The following is a 20,176-nucleotide window of genomic DNA, read 5'->3' as shown; positions in this document are numbered from 1 at the left end:
TTCAGTTTCTATATTTTTTTAATTAATTAATTTATAAATGCATTCAGGCTCTTGTGCTTGATATTTGAGATCTGTACGTGTCGCTGCCTAAGTTGTTGGCATATGTTCATAGGCTAACTTCCTCCTTGCCCGAGAACAAGGCTCGGAGAGTGGTGCCACGAGGTGGCAAGTGGAAACACTACACAGAGGAATTTTCAAACGTTCCGGATTTTTGGTTTTCCGGGTTTCTGGATTCCGGATTTGAGGTCCTCAACTGTATAATTTTCATGGCCTTAGAAGCCCACCAACTCAACTCCATAGTAAATAAGTATAACAAAGACAAAAAAATTCATCTGATAATGTAAACATAGAAAATTGTTAGAAATTATTCATAGTACTTACCTTCAGGGAGACAGTAAAAAGTCCAATGAGAAACTGTTCCTTTTGGGGAAAATGGTGAAAACCATCTCATTAGTCTAGCAGAACTATGGCTGGTAACCAGTATTGTCTCCATCTGATCAATGGATGCTTCTTTCAATGAACTATATACTTCAATTCGGTCACCAAAGAAACTATATTACAAATAGAAGTCCAAGAGTAAATACAAAGGTTATCATGAAAGTGTACTTCAGTAAGTGTAATTCAGAAATCACAAAATTATGCCATAATTTTCTAGCATAGTGACTCCATCCCTATAAATATGCAACACACTATGCAGCTGAGTAAGTTGGGTAACAGTTCCAGGAACAAGGAAGTTTGTTTCCACCAGTTTTTCATTTACATACCTAATTTTCTGAAAAGGCTACATATTTATTAACAAGAGAAATCAGGACTCTTCCCTACTTTACATTTTGCTATAACTTTAAATGCTCAATTTTTTGAGTTTATTAAGGTCAAATCTGAGAATTGAATTTTAATTCATTTCCATTAAACTGACCTTCTTCAAAATCTGCACATAGAGGTGCATACATCCCATTTTTGAACAAGATTCTTCTTGATTCACAACTCTCGCAGCCATGGATGCGTGGATTTCAGAAACTAGGTACATATTACACGGAGCAGTAAGAATATGAGTGCAATCACATTATCACCGCAAAAAATATCGCAGTCAGAAAAAGGAAGCTGCTAATGATTCTGGGAAGCTATCTAAAATAGCATAAAGTGTGCGTGAATAATAATAGATTGATTGATTAATGTATATGGTGAAAATTACAAGAAATTAAATGGAAAGTTTGGATAATTCGTGTTTTCCAATTATTCGAGCCACCTCTCCCCATCATTAGCCTGGATAGTCTGAAGCGTGCTGTAGTTTCAAAATTTGTTAACAGGAAATAAATTTAGCCAGTGGCAGCACCATGATATTATATACATATATTTTTCTACAGGTGAATTAGGATGTTTACTTATGTGGAGCAAAATTTCACATAAAAACACATACAAACTAAGAATTCCCCACCTGATGGTAAAGTCCTTCCATTCCCAGAATGTTACTTCAGTTTCCACAGAGCTTTTCATAACTATTTTGTAAGGGGCATCATGGTCACTGCTATTCCTCATTCTATAGCTTACAATAGTTTGATTTTTCTCTCCAATTACTATCTAAAAGTTATAAAACATAGAAGGTGGTGATATCAATTAAAATGACATGTTACCAAAATCAAAATAAAATATACAGTAAAACCTCTTTATATCGTAACGGCGGGGACCAAAATTTGGGCATTTTGATGTATGGAGGTTCACTATAGAGAGGTTTTAGTGATAGGCACCATTTTTTCATATCATTCAGAAATGAAAGGCACTACTGTCAATAAAACCATTATATGTATGTGTTTAAACAAACATGCATGGATTAGTGAACATATACCCCTATGAAAAAATTGTATAAAACTTTCAAATTTTTAAACATTCTTATACATTGCCATGACAATGTATAAAAATTTGAAACAGTTTTATACAATTTTTTCATAGGGGTATTTATTACCTATATACATAATAATTACAGAAAGCGTGTGCTATCACATGATTTTTACTACGATTTGAGAGAAAATTATGAGATCTCTCTTAATTCAACAGTCATTTAAAATGATTAGGATAGTTATATACCTTTGTTCTTATTTACTGTTAGGTATGCTCTCATATGGAATAAAATTGCCACAACTAATGATTAACGTGAAAATTACAGCATATTAAAGGTATATAAGAAAAAAATGATTAGGGTGAAACATTTATCACTGAAAATGCCATTCTATGTACATAATCGCGGCTGCATTAATGGTGTCTAGTTGTCTCGGTTTGATTTGAAGAGGTAGTTAGGCCGTCTCAGGGGTATCTCCTTGGTATGATAAGTGGAGGTTTTACGATATAAAGAGGTTCACTACAAAGAGGTTTGCCTATAAATTTACATGTAAATCTGACGGGACCGTAGGGATGGTATGATGTATGGAGGTTTATGATGTAAAGAGGTTCACTACATAGAGGTTTTACTGTAAATAGGTTAGGAGCTGAAACCTTCATTCCTGTGCAAATGTTTCCTTGCAGAGCATTTTATAAAAGTGAACCAAATCGTAGAGTGAATACATTTAGAGTAAAATGCCCATAGCAAAAGGATAATTATCACATGAGTAAATCTTAGAGTTCATGGTGAAAAAAAACCCAGTACTATTCCACAAACTTTTATTTTAACTGTCTACTAGTTATGACATTCACACTGTCATTATGAACACTAAAAGAGCAATATCAGAGTCTCTAAACTCAAGGATTGGTCATACTGATGTTTTTTGCACATTTCTGCAAAGATCAGTAACTAACATAAATGATAATACAAGGAACAGCACAATGGATAATAACCAATAAGCAGGAGTAAAACATAGTTCAATCATTTATGCAGTGCCTAGGTTCTGTGTAATTAAGTAAGAGTAACCCCAACCAACTATCAACTTTCATCCCTGGGCCCAGAAGTTTCTAGTAACAACCCTTCACTGACTTCAAAGATGAAACTCTTCTGAGAAATGGACATTCACTTGGACCAATGAGGTCGTTAACAGAGAACTGATATCATAATACAGCAAAAGAATAGAGTAAATGGAAGGAAAATAAAATATATAATAATGGAAGGGAAAATAGATGACAAAAAATATATCCTTGATCAGATATCTTTTACATTTAAAAATAAAATAATTTGAAAGTTACCGCCCTCTTTAACTGAGTTGTTGATGCCATGATAGTTCTTAAGTGACCTTTTTAATGAGCAGCCAAGTGCTCCATGATCACTTTTGACAGGCATTCAAAATTACTGAAGGCAGTACATATCTGATGGAATTACAGGCTTGATTCAATTTTAGATAAAATATTACAAATTAAAAATAAAAAAATTTGAATGTTACTGCGTTAAATTTTCACATAAATTCAGTGTTAATTGCAAGATTTATTTACTGACCTTTAATTTGTAAGTAGAGTAAGAGTAGGTATAATTACAACTTGTAAGAGTAGGTATATAATTTCAAATTTACCATGGGCTTCGTGCTGTTCAACATAATTTGCACTACTCTCTTTTCATAAACCTAGAATTGTTATTCGTAAGTATTCTATGTATATACTCGTTAAGATAGGTAAACAAGGGGCATTTTGAAAATGTCCCCAGTACACATACCATCCTAATTTTGACTTCCTGTTTCAATTCGAAATAAGTCTACTCCCTTTGTGCATATGCTATTCTCTTCCTCCTCCTTCTCCACTTAACTTTTATTTTTTCCTACAACAAAGTTTGTCATATCCCCTCCCCCCTTGGAGCTTAAATCATCCAGGCTCTCTTTCTCCTCTGTATCTCTTCTTAACCCTTTCCTGCTGGCACCAACGAAAGCAAAATGCTTTCTATGCTACGAGTAGCATGATACATAATATTTTAAACATTTCTGTAAGGAGCTCTTTTTTGGGGAGCAGTTGCCCCAGTATTCTTGTCCCTCTGATTACAACCCAAGTGAACAGGGTGCCTTGGTGCCTGGCCATTAGGCTTTATTTTTCAGAATTGCGAAAAGTTATGTTTTCCTGGTCTCAAAATGATCCAAATGGTGTTTATATTCACGTGTTAAAATTTGGTTACTTTAAAATAACGGCAACCCGTGCCCCAAGGGCCCTAAGTACTAAGGACCCTCAATTGAGTTTATTGGGGCCAAAAAAGAGCTATTTCTATGTAAAACGTAAAAGTAAAGCCCTTTAGGGCCGATTTTCTGTTTGTTTAAACCTATCTCTAAGCGTTTAGGAGATATCGTCCGTCGTAAGGCGATCCCCCCCCCTAGGGCGCCACCCCGCACATACCGCTGAAGTGTGTCCCGCACCACTTACTAGAGACTTCCCCTCAACCCCCTCCCCTCCCTCGGCAAAGACTTTGCTCCTGATGTCAAGATATAGCCTCCGAAGAAATGTGCTTTCGTTAGAAAGAATTTAATTGCCATAACAATACTTCCAATCCAAGAGATCAATTTATTTTCACTCTGTCCGCGAATTTCTGTATATTAACCAAAATAAAATAGTCATTGTATTTCTAATTTTTCACTGACATCCCATATTTGGCAATTAAAGTGCCTTTCCGCACGTAAGGGTTGTATTGCGATGAAAAGTCACACTTATTGTTAGAAATAAATTTTGAAATCTCTCTTCCTTCAACGTCACTGCCTAAAAATCTTGAATTAGTTTCACTCCTCTCGCTGCACAATCATTTCCCACTTAATGACCCCAAATAATTTGCAAATCGTTCTTGTATGTTCATCACATTCTCGCATGTTCACATCAAAGAATGCAACACATATTTACAATACATTAAATAGCTTTCTCGAATTAGTGGTGACAAAATTTGGTATAGATACCTTAGTCATACCTTTATGTTTATAGAATACCCTCTTCGGTGGATCATATTTTCCTACACAAGCCACATACGGCGTATCACATTTTTTTCACACCTAGAAATGGATCCGTCAAAGAATGACAGGCCTACCAACTCCTCACTCATGTACCACTAGTGGTTTGAAAACCTCTTATGTGCTGCTTTCGCTATGTCCAAGTTAACACTTTCGTAATTAACAAGTCTTTGTAGGAACTGTGGGTCACTGATGGGAGCTAATGCAACAAAAGGAGCGGAGAACCACATCTTTTCATTTCTTCTTGAATATATTGAAATCTATTCAACCAATAACTGCATTTTGTTCTCCTCTTTATTTGCGTAAGAACTTTATTTCTTCAGCCCAAGCACATTTATCCGAGAGATTAACTGCACTTTCCTCCTCGCGTGTCAAAAATGCAATGGTACCGCTCCTTGCAATGTCAATTAAATCATCAAGTTTTGTTACGAAAGATTCTCTTCATATCCACTGTAGTTCGCGCTCTCTTTATGCCGTTGCACGTTCATCCATTCTTTGTGTCATTTTTCTGACTTTTCAATTGCCTTATTTTCCGTAACAACAGGAATTCTAGTTTTATACTATGTACTAGCTGACCCGGCAAACTTCGTACCGCCTAACATTCAATGAACTTATAGCTTAGTTGCACCATTTAGAAATAAAGAGCGGCTGTATCATTTTAATCATATTTGATTTATTATAAATTAAATGAGAAAATATTGATGAAATGAAAATTATACGCATTCAGTTGTTGGCTATTTGTGTTATTAACCATAAAAAAATGTTTTTAGGTCTAAGTCCGTAGCGTAAACTTGGCTCGTTCGTGGGGCAGGTTAACGCAACGCTAGACCGACGCTTGACCGATGCTCAAAATAGGGTAAGAAAAGCCCCTATGAAGCAGCATTCGTATCAAATGACTTTAGGCGCGGCAGTTATAGTATCTCTGTTTGGAAAAAATGCACTGCGTAAACGTGCTGCATGCGTAAACGCACCACGGTGTGCCCTACACGTTCGGGTTTAATGTCTTGCGTCAAGCGCCTTCTGATAAACAACAGTTTTTGTTTTGTTATCAGGCGCAAGATAAAGCGAATGAAGCTAAATAAAAATAGCAAAGCGAAGCAGGGACGCAGCGAGGGGGGTTTTTGGGGGTAAAAACCCCCCGAAAAGCTCAGAGAATCTTTTTATAAAACATTTCGTTATTAATATTAGGGGGACGGATGAGTCACAAAATATTTAACTGTTCACACAGCCGCAAAACCTACCATTTTGAACCTTTTATCCTAAAAAATGTCTGGGGAGGGCCGCCACACCTCTCGCTTACCTTGGCGAGTTTTCTATACCCAACAGACCCGCCAGTATTAGCTGCGCCTATCCTTAATTCCTAGCTGCGCCCTTCAAGCGAAGGAAGAAATACAGCGGATGGTTTACAGACTCGTAAACATACCACATATTATTTACCATGAGAAAATCATGGGTTTTCACTGACACATGAGAACAAACATCACAAAAACTGAAAGACTGACGATGCGATTTGTTAATCGTTATCACGAATGCAACACGAATTGGAAATTGAATACGTTTAAGCTCAAAAGGGCATATAAGTTGGGATCGTGGAATCTTCGGATTGAGAACTTCCTCATCTTTGAATTTTCCTTTGAGTATAGTGGCGTGAATCACTTTCATTATCAGTTTTTTTAATAACCAAACACGTTCCGTTGGATAGTTTTGGTTGGTTTAGGTTTCGAGAGATCATGAACACAGCCTACCTTTAGCTGTAAATCGTGCCGTGGTAAGCCAGGTGCGTCCAAGGACTTTAAATATTCAGATAGATAGTTGGTGACTTCGTCTTCGTTTATTACAAAGTTAAAAGATTTGAATTCATGCAGAGTACACGGACATTAATGATAATCAACAATTGCTTGGAGATTTGTTTACACACACGGTAGTTATGTGTTTGTTGACAACTCAATTCGAGCTGAGCTTACCTCTAATTCAATTATTTTAATACTATTTTAATATTACTTCAATATTTTTTATATGTTTGAACATTAAATTTTTTTTAATATTGTTAAAAAGATCAGTTAATACATTAGTAAAAACGAAAAAAAATCTTATTTTTTTGACCGTCTTAACAATCAACTCCTTAAAACATATCTCTAAGATAAAGTTGAATTTTTTTTGTGAACTTTTCCTATTTTTTTAATGTCCTATATGTTATCCGGGGCTGAGACGAATCCAAAGAGCCTAATGTCACTAAAATCGGTGCAGCCGTTCTCGAGTTATAAGTGTTCTAACTAACACGATTTTCGATTTTCTTTTGTATATATAGATGAGACGCATTTCTCACGGTTTTTCTCGCACTAAGTCTTACAAATTTCGAACCCATTAGGTGATAGAGAAAACACACAGTACTTCTCTCACTGTCGGTAAATTTGAGCCGAGTATTTCTTCACCTTCTTTTCCAACCAGTTCAATGCCTGAATTTAGTCTTGATTACATGCCTTTCCTTGTTGGTCAATTCTTAAAATGAACGTCACGTTCATGATAAAGTATTTATTTCACCACTTTTCTCCTTACATCCTAAAAAACTTAGCACTTCCTATCCTTTGCACACTATACACAAGAACTATCTCTATCTATCCACAGTGATCTACATCCGTGAACTGACTGCCTCGTTTCTTCTTCCTTGAATATTTCTATCTACTGTTGGAGCCCTGGAAGCCCTGCTCATTCCCTTCATTCCTTTATTATTCATAGACACATTTGTAACACATGCTTATAATATTTTGTACATAAAAAGCACTTTGGAACAAAGCCTGCTGGAATGGTTTGCGGCCGTATGGCGGCAAAAATCAAGGTTTAAGGGGTCGGTACCCAGTACATAGGACGGCGTTGAAGGGTTAAAATTGACATTATAGGCTTTAACAACATTAATCATGACACAAGAGGAACAACCTATTCAATACTGTACCACTAGCATGTAAATCTTGTCATCAGGAGCAAACTCTTTGCCGAGGGAGGGGAGGGGGTTGAGGGGAAGTCTCTAGTAAGTGGTGCGGGACATACCTCAGCGGTGCCGCGGTGCGGGGTGGCGCCCTAGGGGGGGATCGCATTACGACGGACGATATCTCCAAAACGCTTAGAGATAGATTAAAACAAACAGAAAATCGGTCTAAAGGACTTTACTTTTACGTTTTACATAGAAATAGCTCTTTTTTGGCCCCAATAAACTCAATTGAGGGTCTTTAGTACTTAGGGCCCTTGGGGCACGGGTTGCCGTTATTTTAAAGTAACCAAATTTTAACACATGAATATTAACACCATTTGGATCATTTTGAGACCAGGAAAACATAACTTTTCGCAATTCTGAAAAATAAGGGCCGGCCTACTGGCCATTATCCCTGCCAGTTGACTCGAGACTCCAACCCTTTCTTAAAAGCAGTCCATGGTCAACTCATTGCATTTTTAGTGTTTTTTTTAAATAAATATTGCTTAAGATTTTCAAGAATTTACACTTGCATAAAAATAATTTATATTTTTTGCTGAATGATATAAGGAAAAATATAAGTTGTATGAGTATGTAAATATCTAATATAAGTTGTATAAGATGCATATAATATAAGTTGTATGTAATTTAGGTTGTATTTTTTTAAAGTTATTTTCACGGTCATTTGTGCTGAAAACTCCATGACAGTTATACCCTACACTAGGGTTTCTGCATCTGAAAATGCCTATTGGCTCCACCTGGCATTCGGTACAAAAGGGTTAAAGTTTCCTCTCCTCACCCACCACGTCCAGCACTTATGCATTCGTTTTACCCTCCTTTCAACTTTCTTCAGCAACCAAGTTCCTGCACCATGGAGTACAAAATTTGCCATTAGAATCTTCCTTGGCTCTTTCTTAAAACTCTGGCATAATTACCCTCTTAACATCTCTCTCCTATTCATGAGCATCTACTTTGCTGATGTAATTATCTCCCTGATGCCCTTAATGCTGTCTAATTTCCTCTAGTGAGCTGCCTAAATAGTTGAACCCTATAATCTGAAGTTTGCCACCACATACTTTTATCTTGAGCCTTACATTTCTTGCTAGCAATGCTTTCAATACCGCATAACTTTGGAGTTCTTGAAATAAATCTACGTGTCATATTCCTTGCACTCTCACCCATAAACATGTGCATGTAACCCTTTCTCTGAATTTCAAATTCTAAGGGTTGATAGTGCTAAAAAAATTTAACATTTCTTTTTGCACTTTGAGTCATGAATCATATAGGTATACACACCTTAATCGTTGGACCAGTTCCAATAGGAGAGGGGGAAAATTCAATGCCAACTGATCCAAAACCCCGGGCATTAAATTTCAAATGAGTGCCTGTTGCATCCAATCGTAGTCGTTTCCACTGAGACCTTCTTGATTCAATGATTGTGTGCACTGGACAATGGGCTGAAATAAATCCTTAATAAGTAGCTAATTACACAAAAAGTAAATATGAAACATTATCAAAGCTATATTCATCACAAGCTAAGCATACATTCATCACAATTTGTACTCCAAAGTGATGGATCTCCTGAGAGGCTAATGAAACCAAGATTATTTAAATCCTCTTGTACCTCTGGTGAAGATTCTGATTCTTTAGGATCATACAGGAGGTGAAGATCTGACTGCATAACATTTCCATTATTTAGTTTAAGCTTATAAACAGCAAGGTTTCCATCACTCCATGCTATTTGGTAACCGTTCCAACCAGTTATTTTATCCATGATGTAGTAGTTACCACCATTTTCCTGCCCATGAATATATGTTGAATATGAATGTCAGCAATCAGAATAATCAATTTCATTTTTTTCAACTTAAAAAATTGAGCATCGTATATAGGGACGTAGCCAGAAATTTTGTTTGGGGAGGGTCCAAAACCAGGGGGAAAATATTTGAAAAACGGGGTACCAAGTATTAGGTTTTAAAATAATTTCAGCACTTTTTATAATCGGAAAAACTTGCTAAAGAAATATTTTGTAAATTCATGATATTTCAATATTTTGTTTTCTTTTATGGAAAAAAAGTATTGAGTTTTTATATTTTGGAAAGGGGGGTCCAGACCCCCTGTATCCCCCTTTGGCTGCGCCACTGACCGTATATTTGAAAGATTATTTTAATGAACCAAGCACAGAACTAGGTTGGGGCACGAGGGGGCACATACCCCAGGCGGCAGACTTCAGGGGGATGCAAAATTTGAATAGAGTATTAAAAGTAGTTATTTAATTTTTATAATTAAATTATGTAACAATTGTTTGTATTGTAACAATTATTAAATAATTTTATGTATAAAACTTCTTAATAGCAATCATACGATGTGTAATTTCAACTACTCCATCCCTTTTATATTCTTGTCTTTATATACTTTCTGATTTTACATTACCACCTGACTTTATGGTTGACTTGTAACAATTTTTGCTATAATGATAATAAATAATAACTTACGGATATATTATATTTTATTGGTGGAGGTATGGGGAGGGAGGGAGCAAAGGGGGATCAGAAGAGGGGTGACGGCAAACTGACATTTGCCACCTTGAAAAAACTCCTAGTTCTGGCCCTAGGATTAACAATGCTATGGATATTTTCTTTGAAAATTTATTAAGATCAATGATACCACCCACATCAAGCCATTAATTTTCCTATTGATTTTAAACAATTCTATTATTAAGTTATTTGATTCTGTGCACAATTGCCAGTATGACACCAAAATGGTTGGAGGCTTATGGTTCAACTCATTACAGGGCCTGCCCTATATCACTAATTTTATGATACTATTCACTAAGTAAACATAAGAAAAAATGAATGCTAAAAGTGTACCTGATTACCAATCAAAAATTAAAACTATGAGAAGTGAACATGATCCAGATTAAGGTGGGAGGGTAACTTACCTCAGCTCCCATTGTTAAGTGAGTCCCTTCACGTATTTCTCCAGATTTTATGTACTTCAATTCCATTAGGCCATACCCATAGAGTGGTAGCTTAACTTCAAATCCTGAACTATATGGAGATGAAAAGATGGACAAGAACAGACTAGCAAAATGGCCAGTCTTTTTTGGTTTCCATGAATCCATAAGCATGGGTTTAAATGAGAATGTCAAGTTCTTTGTTAATTTTGTTATGGACAAAAAGCGGGAAAATTGTCTTGGTCCAGAAACAAACACCAAACAACCTGGAATATTAAAATAAAAAATGAAATAGACTGATTCATAATTATACGTACGATACACATGCAGCATCATTATGTATTTTGGCTATCAGTATACAAATAAAATTAAACACTTTGCTTTCACGCCATCAAAATTTTATGCTTTTCCAGAAAGGAAATCAGCTCTTTTTTAAGCAAGTGAACTGCAGCATGAACTTCTCAAGCCACAATATGTGAATATCTCAATGAAAAACATTTTAATGGAGAATCTCACAGTTCCTGAATTTATTTTCCTGTATTATCAGGCTTTTGGTATCTTGTGGATCAGCCCAGAAAGCTCGTGGTCCCCCAGGTAAATTTGACAAATTTAAAAAAATCCAAAATTTCAGATACAGATTTTTACAAAAATTTCATCAGATATTAGGTATAATTTTAACTCTAAGAAGGTGATATTAAAAAGCGTGCATGGAAAAATACCCCTTCTTGCAGTGGTACCACCCACCCCTTTGGGTGTACCCTTAAATCCCCCTGAAAGGTGGATGGTCCTTTGGTGGTACCATGCTCTGCTGACACACATTGGTAGGGTTCTGTACGTCAAGATGATATCACTGTCTGGTTATTGGAAGAGGACAGTCTGCACCAAAAATTAGGGGTAAGAATAGGGGGATGTTAAAAGAACACGTGAAAGGAATATCTGAATCTGGAGACAAGTATCTGTATGAAAGAGGGAATATACCACATGGTTGGAACATACAGCAAGAAGGGTATGTTAGGATAATTTCTGACCTGGTAAGTTCAACCATACTATACTCTAAATATCATCACATAGTTGGGAGTATGAGTGCTTGAAAATGCAAGTCTATTTGAGTAGCTGGAACTTGATTTGAGTGCTTCAAGTACTGTAACAAATTTTGAGCCACATCAAGGAGTTCTGGTTACAGAGCTGTTGAGACCAGTAGATTCAGAAATCTACTGACAGGAAGCACTATCATGAAACTCTTGTAAGAACATACTATTAAATTGCACTGTTGACAAAGTTCTAGAGGTTAATTCCTTTCAAATGTCTCATTAAAACTGATCAAGTTTTAATTTTCATTTATCTCCCAATTCTGACACAATTACCGTAAATGATCCTCCTCATCTTTTTCCTTACATATCAGGCCAAGTGGTCAGAAGTAAAAATACACTAGTGGATTGGAAAATTAGAATATGCTTGTGAGCGCAATCTGGCCCGTGTTTGACCAATAAACGTCCGCCCCAAGTTATGTTAATAAAAGGTAATCAAATGCGGATTTCTTTCACGAGTGGCTTTCAACAAAGAGCACGGCAAAACCCTGAGTCCGGATTGCGACAAACGCTCATTGGGAAAAACCAAATGTGATACCCACAAGGAAGGCAAGGGCCCGGATGAGAAACGGTTACTGACCCTCGAGTAATGGCATTGCCAGGGACTCCTCACTCCAAAAGGGTGGGAGTGAAGTCTCCTAGGCTGGGACCACGGGAGAAGGGGGCCGGCCAGATAGGCTGCACCTGGGAAACCCCGAGGATGGAGACACTCGCCAAAGGAGCCGTTAGGGGGTGGGGGAAAGGACCCAACAATGTTAGTACGTGCATTATGATATTACATGCATTTGCTCCAGACATTACCTAAGTTCTTACAACTCGATATGACTCGACTCAATGCTCGCGAGTTGTCAGAACTCGACGATATCAAAAAATACAACTCGCAAACCCCTATCAAATAGAAATCTACCACTCATCAGTGGCACAGTGAGGGGGGGAATTTGGGGGATAAACGCTCCCCCCCCCCAGAGCTCTGAGAAATTTAATCCATTATTCTTAATTGGATTGATATTACTAACAGAATTGTGTAAGGATTAATATAATATCCCTCAGAAAGCCGTAAAACTCACCATTTTGAACCATTTATCTTAAAATTCAGCAGATTTATTAATCTCGCACCTACCACTTATCCTGGTGGGTATTCCATACCCCAATACAGCCAGGTATTAGTTGCACCTATACCCCCTCTCCCCCCAGCCTTAATTCCTAGCTGCGCCCCTGCTGCTCGAGGTTGGTTTACATAGTGCATTTTGCCAACCGGCCCAGCCCATCTACCCTTCCAACTTTTCCCTCTTCAATTCAGAATACGGCCCACCCCATTTCAATCCATCTAAAAATTCTGTTCTCTTCCTTCCCCCCTAACTTACCAAAATTCCTCTAACTCTGTTTTTAACCCTCACTTCCCACTCATTACTTGCTCCATCCAAACCCTCTGCATCCTCCACACCTCATTCAGAAGTTTTCACAGACAGACTCATGGGGTCGCATGACACGTAAACGACAAAAGAAAAGGGGTACATCAACGGAGATGGATTTGTGGCCATCACCCACCAATTCGGTCAGCAAATCATCTGATCCAAAACATACGAAATACCCGTCCAAAGTCTAATTTAAGGAAGCCGTAATTCCGCAAACGGGCTACTCACAGAGAGGCACATTGCAAAGCTCGGCGATGAGGCCAATGTCTTCCTTGTCAGCGAAGTCTTCCTCATTTTCCAATGTTTCAAGCGCTTGGTTTGACCCAACACCATGGCCCACCAACATTGGCATTTGTATTCCAGCAATAACTCCCTTCAGGGTCAAAGCTACCCCCTGGAAAGTTTGTTTGATGAACGCTTGACCTGGCCACTACCCTGAGTAATCACGGTCTGCTGCTGCGCCGAACTGCAGTCAAAGTTGACGCGTTATGAAGTCGTTGAATCACGAGTCATCCTAGGTGGCTTTGATCATAATACGCCATGATATTCCTCAATGACAACGTTGAAGCGGCCAAATGTGACGAAAAAAATTGAGCGGAAATGAAGTGGATTTAACGGAAGCATAGTCGCATAGTCAAATGCGCGATATAAAGATATAAACGATAAATGCCATACAACTACGCCCGCTGGGGACACAGGATAAAACTAGGTAGTGTGAGCCCATACGCCCGTACGAGCGCCGAAGGCAAAAGTGAGGGAAATTCAACAAGAAAAAGTTTTAGACTTGATCCCCCCATGAGCAATGTGTCTCAACCTAATTGTTGGTATAAGATAACTAATGTGTAATACCTCTTATCTGATATATGATGCATGTTTCCCCGTAAATTTTGATAATGGGGATATGAGCGATCCCATTTATTTACTACGTTCATTTGCATACATATTTCTCCGCTCAAAATGCTGTATAATTATTTTTATCAATATTACTTATTCCCATTGATATCTTGATTTTAAAGTGAATTTTTGTAATGATAAATCCAATAATGGCACTTTTTTCAAAAGGGGGAAGAAATTCATGAGCAACGAAAATATGACGATGATTATTATTTGGCAATTATGTGGTAATTAATTGTTTAGAACTTTTTTCTCGAAGAATAGAAACCAAAAAGTTCTTGAATTAATTTTACCATGGTTTATAACTAGGGGAACCAATTCAACTTGCGGTGGATTACGATGGAATACCAGGCTTGATAATCGGGTAGTTCTCTTCATCAAAGAAAACGAAAGGCATTGGTTGCGATTCGTTACCCACCATTAGTTTATTCATAATATACAAATTATTTAGTTTTAGAAATCCCAGTTTAGACGAATGGCAATGGTCAATTTTAACCGCATTTGAAAAAGGGCAGATTGGCGCCCATGCGATGCCACTCCACGTGACGTCACAGGGACCTAGTTCCTATACGAGTAGATAGGAGTTTTACATCGTATGAGATTACCAATGCACGCATGAGGCACAGAGCTCAGGGAACCATTTCTTAGTAATCACCTATTAAAACTGCCTATGGTCAGAAAGTTTCCTTCGTTTGATAGGGTGTTAATAATCCTTATTTAAGCCAAGCGCTACCTGCTAGCAGCCTGCATCGTAGCGGCGCTCATAGCCTCGCACCAAGGTGGCCTCACACTGCGGCAGATGGAACCAGAATGACGTCACACGGACTTTTCCCAGCATTCATACTTAGCCGTCGCGTTTTCGCAAGCTTGAAAATTTTCGATTTCACTTAATCGCGAAAAATAAATGTCGTCATTTAAAAATCTATAAGCGTGAAATACGTACTCCAAGAGTAATAATCTTTCGATTTAGGCAATAAAAAAATAGAAAACCACCCTATTTTTGGGAAGCCATAGAATGAAGGTGTTTTCGTTTCTGATGGTTTGAGCATTTTCTTCTATTCGTTTTGAATAGAAGAACTGTCGGCGATAGACATGGTGATTTTTTTCTGCCTTCTGTCTCAGATCTTTCTTAATTTTTTTAAAGGTTTAATTTAAATGTTGGTCATATACTATCCGCGCTTTCCAGTATTCTAAACGACAGTGGCGTAACTATGGGGGGGGGGGGGATGAGGGGATAGTTCCCCCAAAGCCTTAGACAAAATAAATATTTTAAAAATTTGGTCTTATTTTTTGCTTATAATAACAGCATTTGCTTAAAGTTAAATTTTAAGTGCCTAAATGATTAATGATGTAAAATGTATTCATCCTACCAAAGCATATTTCTAGTTAGGCCACTGCTAAAGGATAATTTGAATTGATTTCAGGAGCGTGCAAAATGATTCTGATAAATTTTGAAAGTATCAAAATTTTCAACGCAATGAGAAAAGAGTACAACTTAGTTGGCCACGTAATGAGGCACGATGGCCTGATGAAAACAATAGTAGAAAGACAGGTGGAAGGAAAGAAGGGCAAGGGACGGCCTCGAATGAATTACATAGGAGAGGTTATAAAGGATGTGAAAGGGAAGAAATACGTCACTATGAAAAAGCTAGTGGATATGAAAGAGGAATGAAGAGCTGCATCAAACCAATCTTAGGATTGTTGACTTGATGATGATAAACGTTTTCATGTAGAACCTTAGATTTTTTTCTAAAAGTTACTAATTGCAAGAATGATCGTATTTGCAGACCTATAGATTAACATTTTTGTTGAGATTGATGTTTTATTTTTTGCCATCATATATACAACAAACCACTCTACATAAATTTAATGACCACGGCGACGTATCAGAGTCCAGCAAGGCGCGTTATACTCGTAATGCTGTTCTAAAAGGATAAATTCTGTTTATTACTGACTCTTGAAACTAGCCTTAAAAAAATAAGTCCCTCTCCCAATGAGATGAATCTCTCCCACCATTCAGCCACGGGCAAATTTTTTGATCCCTAAACTATCAAAATTAACGAAATACCCGTCTTTAATACCAGGGACGGATTTAGGGGGATCACAGGGGTCATTGCCCCCCCAAATTTTATCAAAGTAAAAAAAAATATTTATTAGTTTAATAGTTTTTGTACCCTGATAAAGGGAGTGTACGTGCAAATTCATGGCTACGAGTCCCAAAACATGAGAGAAGTTTGAGTTACATTTATCGTTGAGCGTAGCACTCCCTACAAAACATTTACACTGAAGAACCCCCCTCTCTCCCGGGGGATATTTCCGAGGAACCGGATCATGACCCCCCACCCAAAAATTTGATGCTGAATCCGCCTCTTCCAAAGTCTAACTTTCGGAGGCCGTGATTCCGCGAAAGCTTACCTGGCTCGTCACAGAAAGGCACATCGCAGAGCTCGGCGACGAGGTTGGAGTCCTCCTTGTCAGCAAAGCCTTCCTCATTTTCGAGTGCTTCAGCGCTAGGCTTGACCCAACACCATGGCCCACCAACATTTCCATTAGGATTCCTGCAACTACGTCCTTCAGGGCCCAAGCTACCACCAGGAAAGTTTACTTCACTGAACGTTTCACCTTGCCCCTCCCCTGAGTTTTCAAGTTTCCATGGGTGACATTCCAGCCCGGATACTGATTTTGACAGCGCACCACCATATTCAGATCCTGCGATGGTTACTTTGCAATCTGAAATAAAGGTGTAAGTGAAATTTTGCACGGCTCGGGTTCATAAGTCCAGGAAGGGACGTTCTTGAGGGGGGGGGCACTGATATGAGGAAAATGAAATAAAAAAGCATGTAGTGCCCTAGTTAGGACTTATTAAGTAAAAAATGCACGAGGGCTTCCTACGATATTCCTTTAGTGTATACGATAATTTGCATACACTTAAATATAAATGTCATGGGATGAATTTAAGGGAGGAACGATAATTGCAGATTACGATAACTAATATCGGGACAATATGAATCATGGTAAAATTTTGTTTAATCATCCGACGAAAAATCACCCCTCGACAAAATATTACGATATAAACCTGAATTAATCGGATGATATATCATGGTATCGGATACTGATCGGATCATAAATCATGAAATTGGGATCAGTATTTTGATATTGGTAATGATAATTTGATGGCGGTAGATATGTCTCGATTTTCATCAAACTGACCTTTTACTATCGATTACCAAAACTCATTATCGGAGTCCCAATAACTATGCTATATATCGTGATACCTTCCGATATTTCTATGTAGCTCAAGCCTACCCATCCTCCTTGCTCAACGGCTCACTCCCCCTTCCCCAAACCTAACGAATAAACCCATCAAACACGGACTCAACCCTCCTTCAAAAATTTTATGAGTTTTATCGAGGCCGTTATTTGTAACGGAGGTCACCTTTATACGCTTTCACTGTGATTTTGAGTAATTTATTACATTAATTCCATTTTTGTACCTCGAAAATTTAGTTTTGCCAGACATTGGAAAAATTCAAATGGCTCACTGAGCGCCACCCTTTGTTTCACTGAATATATCGAAGATATCGAGGATCATTGAGCTAATAGAATAGCATAATCATTCGCTACCTTAGGAAGTCATGTTTTTTTATGATTACGAAGTACCAGCTCTGGAACTAGCGATACCCGATGAAATAAAAAAAGGAAATTGAGGTTGATTATTTGATTTTTACCGTAGAAAAAAAAATTATCTTCATATTATCATGGATAACTGTTGAAATAATAACATATTACTAATCCTACAATCAGCCTTATTTTCCCAGCTGCGAGTGAATTACTCTTCCTGATGAATGACGGGGATGTAGGAACTCCACATACTTGACAGATTAGATTACAAATTTTGCATTAAATAATGCTTATATATTCTTGATGGATGGCGAAATTAATACATATTGCTTCAAACAGTCACCTAGCGTGTGATAAGGCTATTCTAAGACTTATCAAAATATTTGCAAAAGACTGCCTCCTTGTTTGACGTGGATCAGATGGATACAGCAGTTGGTTGAGGTGTTGTGGAGCACCTAATGTTTAGAGGCATAGTCGCGCTTATTTTGGTACAGATTCCAAACTTTCTTTCCTAGACTTCGCTAACGATGCCGTAGACTTGGGATAACGCCAAAAAATTAAAACGTACAAAGCTATTCCCCAACTCTCTGCTCAGAGTTTTACCCAAGGGTGATGGTGAGTATTAGAGTTCATGGCAGAAACGCCATGCCAATATTTCACGGATCCTAAGTATCATCGCTGGAATATCTCCATCCAGGAAAATAAAAATATTGTATTTGCCTTAGCTGAGTTAAAATTGAGATGAGATGAGATAATGTTTCTGAATTTTGGAGACACAAAGACAGAGTTAAGTGGCTCATTTCAGTTACTGTGTAATAGAAAGAGCAACTTTTTATTAAACTCATTAATCGGAAATATTTTTTTCAGTTGACACGATTCGGCAGAAAAAAATCATAAATGCATTGCCCATGTTTACTCTCGAAAGCTGGGAATACCACAAAACATATTAATACCAGATTTGTATAAAGAACCTTCAAATTCCAAGTTATACCCTTAGAGTTTATATTACTATATTTATGGTTATACCATTGGAGAAAATAAAATACGTTTTACCTGTGATATGGCAGAGGGGAATGTCGCAGTAGTCAACTTTCCCATCTCCATTTGACGTGTAGCACCATGGTCCACGAGGGTCATTATTTGGATTTCGGCAAAATGAATGAGCCAACTTTCTGGATCCATCAATAAATTTTTCATCTGCAATCTTCTCTGCTGCCTGTAAAAATTTATATTCCAATTAGAAGTAATATTTACTCGGTGTTTTCGACTGGAATGCATTAAACTTAGATACGATGATACTATTAAGTACCTCACCGCCTGATTAAAAAGTAAGTTACGTAATTTTAGATGAATACCTTGGCCCAGGATTTACATTTAAACCCAGATGCACTTCTTCCAAGTGTACCAGCGTATTCGTATCCGGAAATGGTTAGTTTGCAGCGCTTGCTGTTGAAATACACGCCTACAGGATGCAGTACGATTTAATCATAATTCACATAATGTATTTAAAGAACAAGTAAATGTATTCACTTACCATTCACTTTTGATATTAGTATTTGCGACGTTGAAAACACAAGCAGAATGAAGTGCGCATTCAACATCACCATTATCCAAATATTTATCGGCACGCATAAGCTTTCAAATTTAAAGCTCAATGTTGGTTGGAGCGCTCGTGACCGAGTGTAAAGGTGATTTGAAGGCGTCAACTGAATAAGAAAGGTTATTTAAACTGGATTGCATTTATCGGCGTACGGCCCGAGAATACATCAGCAAAAACGCCGCATGGAGACGAAATAAATAATGTAAATAAACAAGGAAGAAGGATGCCCAATATCCCCAATATATTCAAAACATTGTCGAACGCGACTTGCATCTCAGTCCTGATAAAACGTCGTTTATAGAAAATAAATAGTTTGGAACCAGTAGGATAATAATATTTTTCAGTAATAACAGGAATTATTAATAAGATGTGAGAGTAGAGCTCCACCAGCCTTCCAGAAGCTACAATGCGTTATGGAAAAGAAGAAGAATTTAAGAATGATTCTTACATTGCTTCAGAATTATTACTCACTAAGTTATCTACTGATTCCAAGCACATACCTATGCTTCGGGATCAGAACATTCAAATGCCTTTGTTTGCCTCTAAATAATCGCATAAAAGTAATATAATTGCTACAGAAAACATTTAATGCGGAGATAGCCCTCATATGAGTGGTGAGATATTGGGTACAGACATAGAATGTGACAACATACGGTGAGTGAAATTGGAGAAATTGAAGATGAAGACGGTCATGATGGGGTTAAGTTTCATAGGAGCGAGCGTACCAACTGAATTAGAAGACCACTAA

The 20,176-nt window shown here is 37.6% G+C and overlaps 1 protein-coding gene across 1 annotated transcript in view; it reads right to left on the bottom strand.

The window, feature by feature from the left end:
* LOC124156127 overlaps nt 1-19,603 on the bottom strand; it is a 51,830-nt gene extending 32,227 nt beyond the window's left edge. Inside the window, exons 1-9 of the mRNA XM_046530466.1 lie at nt 19,363-19,603; nt 19,184-19,290; nt 18,882-19,044; nt 16,623-16,937; nt 10,796-11,076; nt 9,403-9,655; nt 9,154-9,314; nt 1,436-1,578; nt 382-551 (exon numbers count right to left, since the gene is read on the bottom strand). Coding sequence (XP_046386422.1) covers nt 382-551; nt 1,436-1,578; nt 9,154-9,314; nt 9,403-9,655; nt 10,796-11,076; nt 16,623-16,937; nt 18,882-19,044; nt 19,184-19,290; nt 19,363-19,435 — 1,666 coding nt within the window. The 5' untranslated portion in view covers nt 19,436-19,603. The remainder of the gene's footprint in view (nt 1-381; nt 552-1,435; nt 1,579-9,153; nt 9,315-9,402; nt 9,656-10,795; nt 11,077-16,622; nt 16,938-18,881; nt 19,045-19,183; nt 19,291-19,362) is intronic.
* Nucleotides 19,604-20,176: the final 573 nt, after the last annotated feature.

The sequence above is a fragment of the Ischnura elegans genome, chromosome 3 (assembly GCF_921293095.1).
Source record: "Ischnura elegans chromosome 3, ioIscEleg1.1, whole genome shotgun sequence".
Taxonomy (NCBI): domain Eukaryota; kingdom Metazoa; phylum Arthropoda; class Insecta; order Odonata; family Coenagrionidae; genus Ischnura; species Ischnura elegans.
This window is presented reverse-complemented; position numbering and strand designations above follow the sequence as displayed.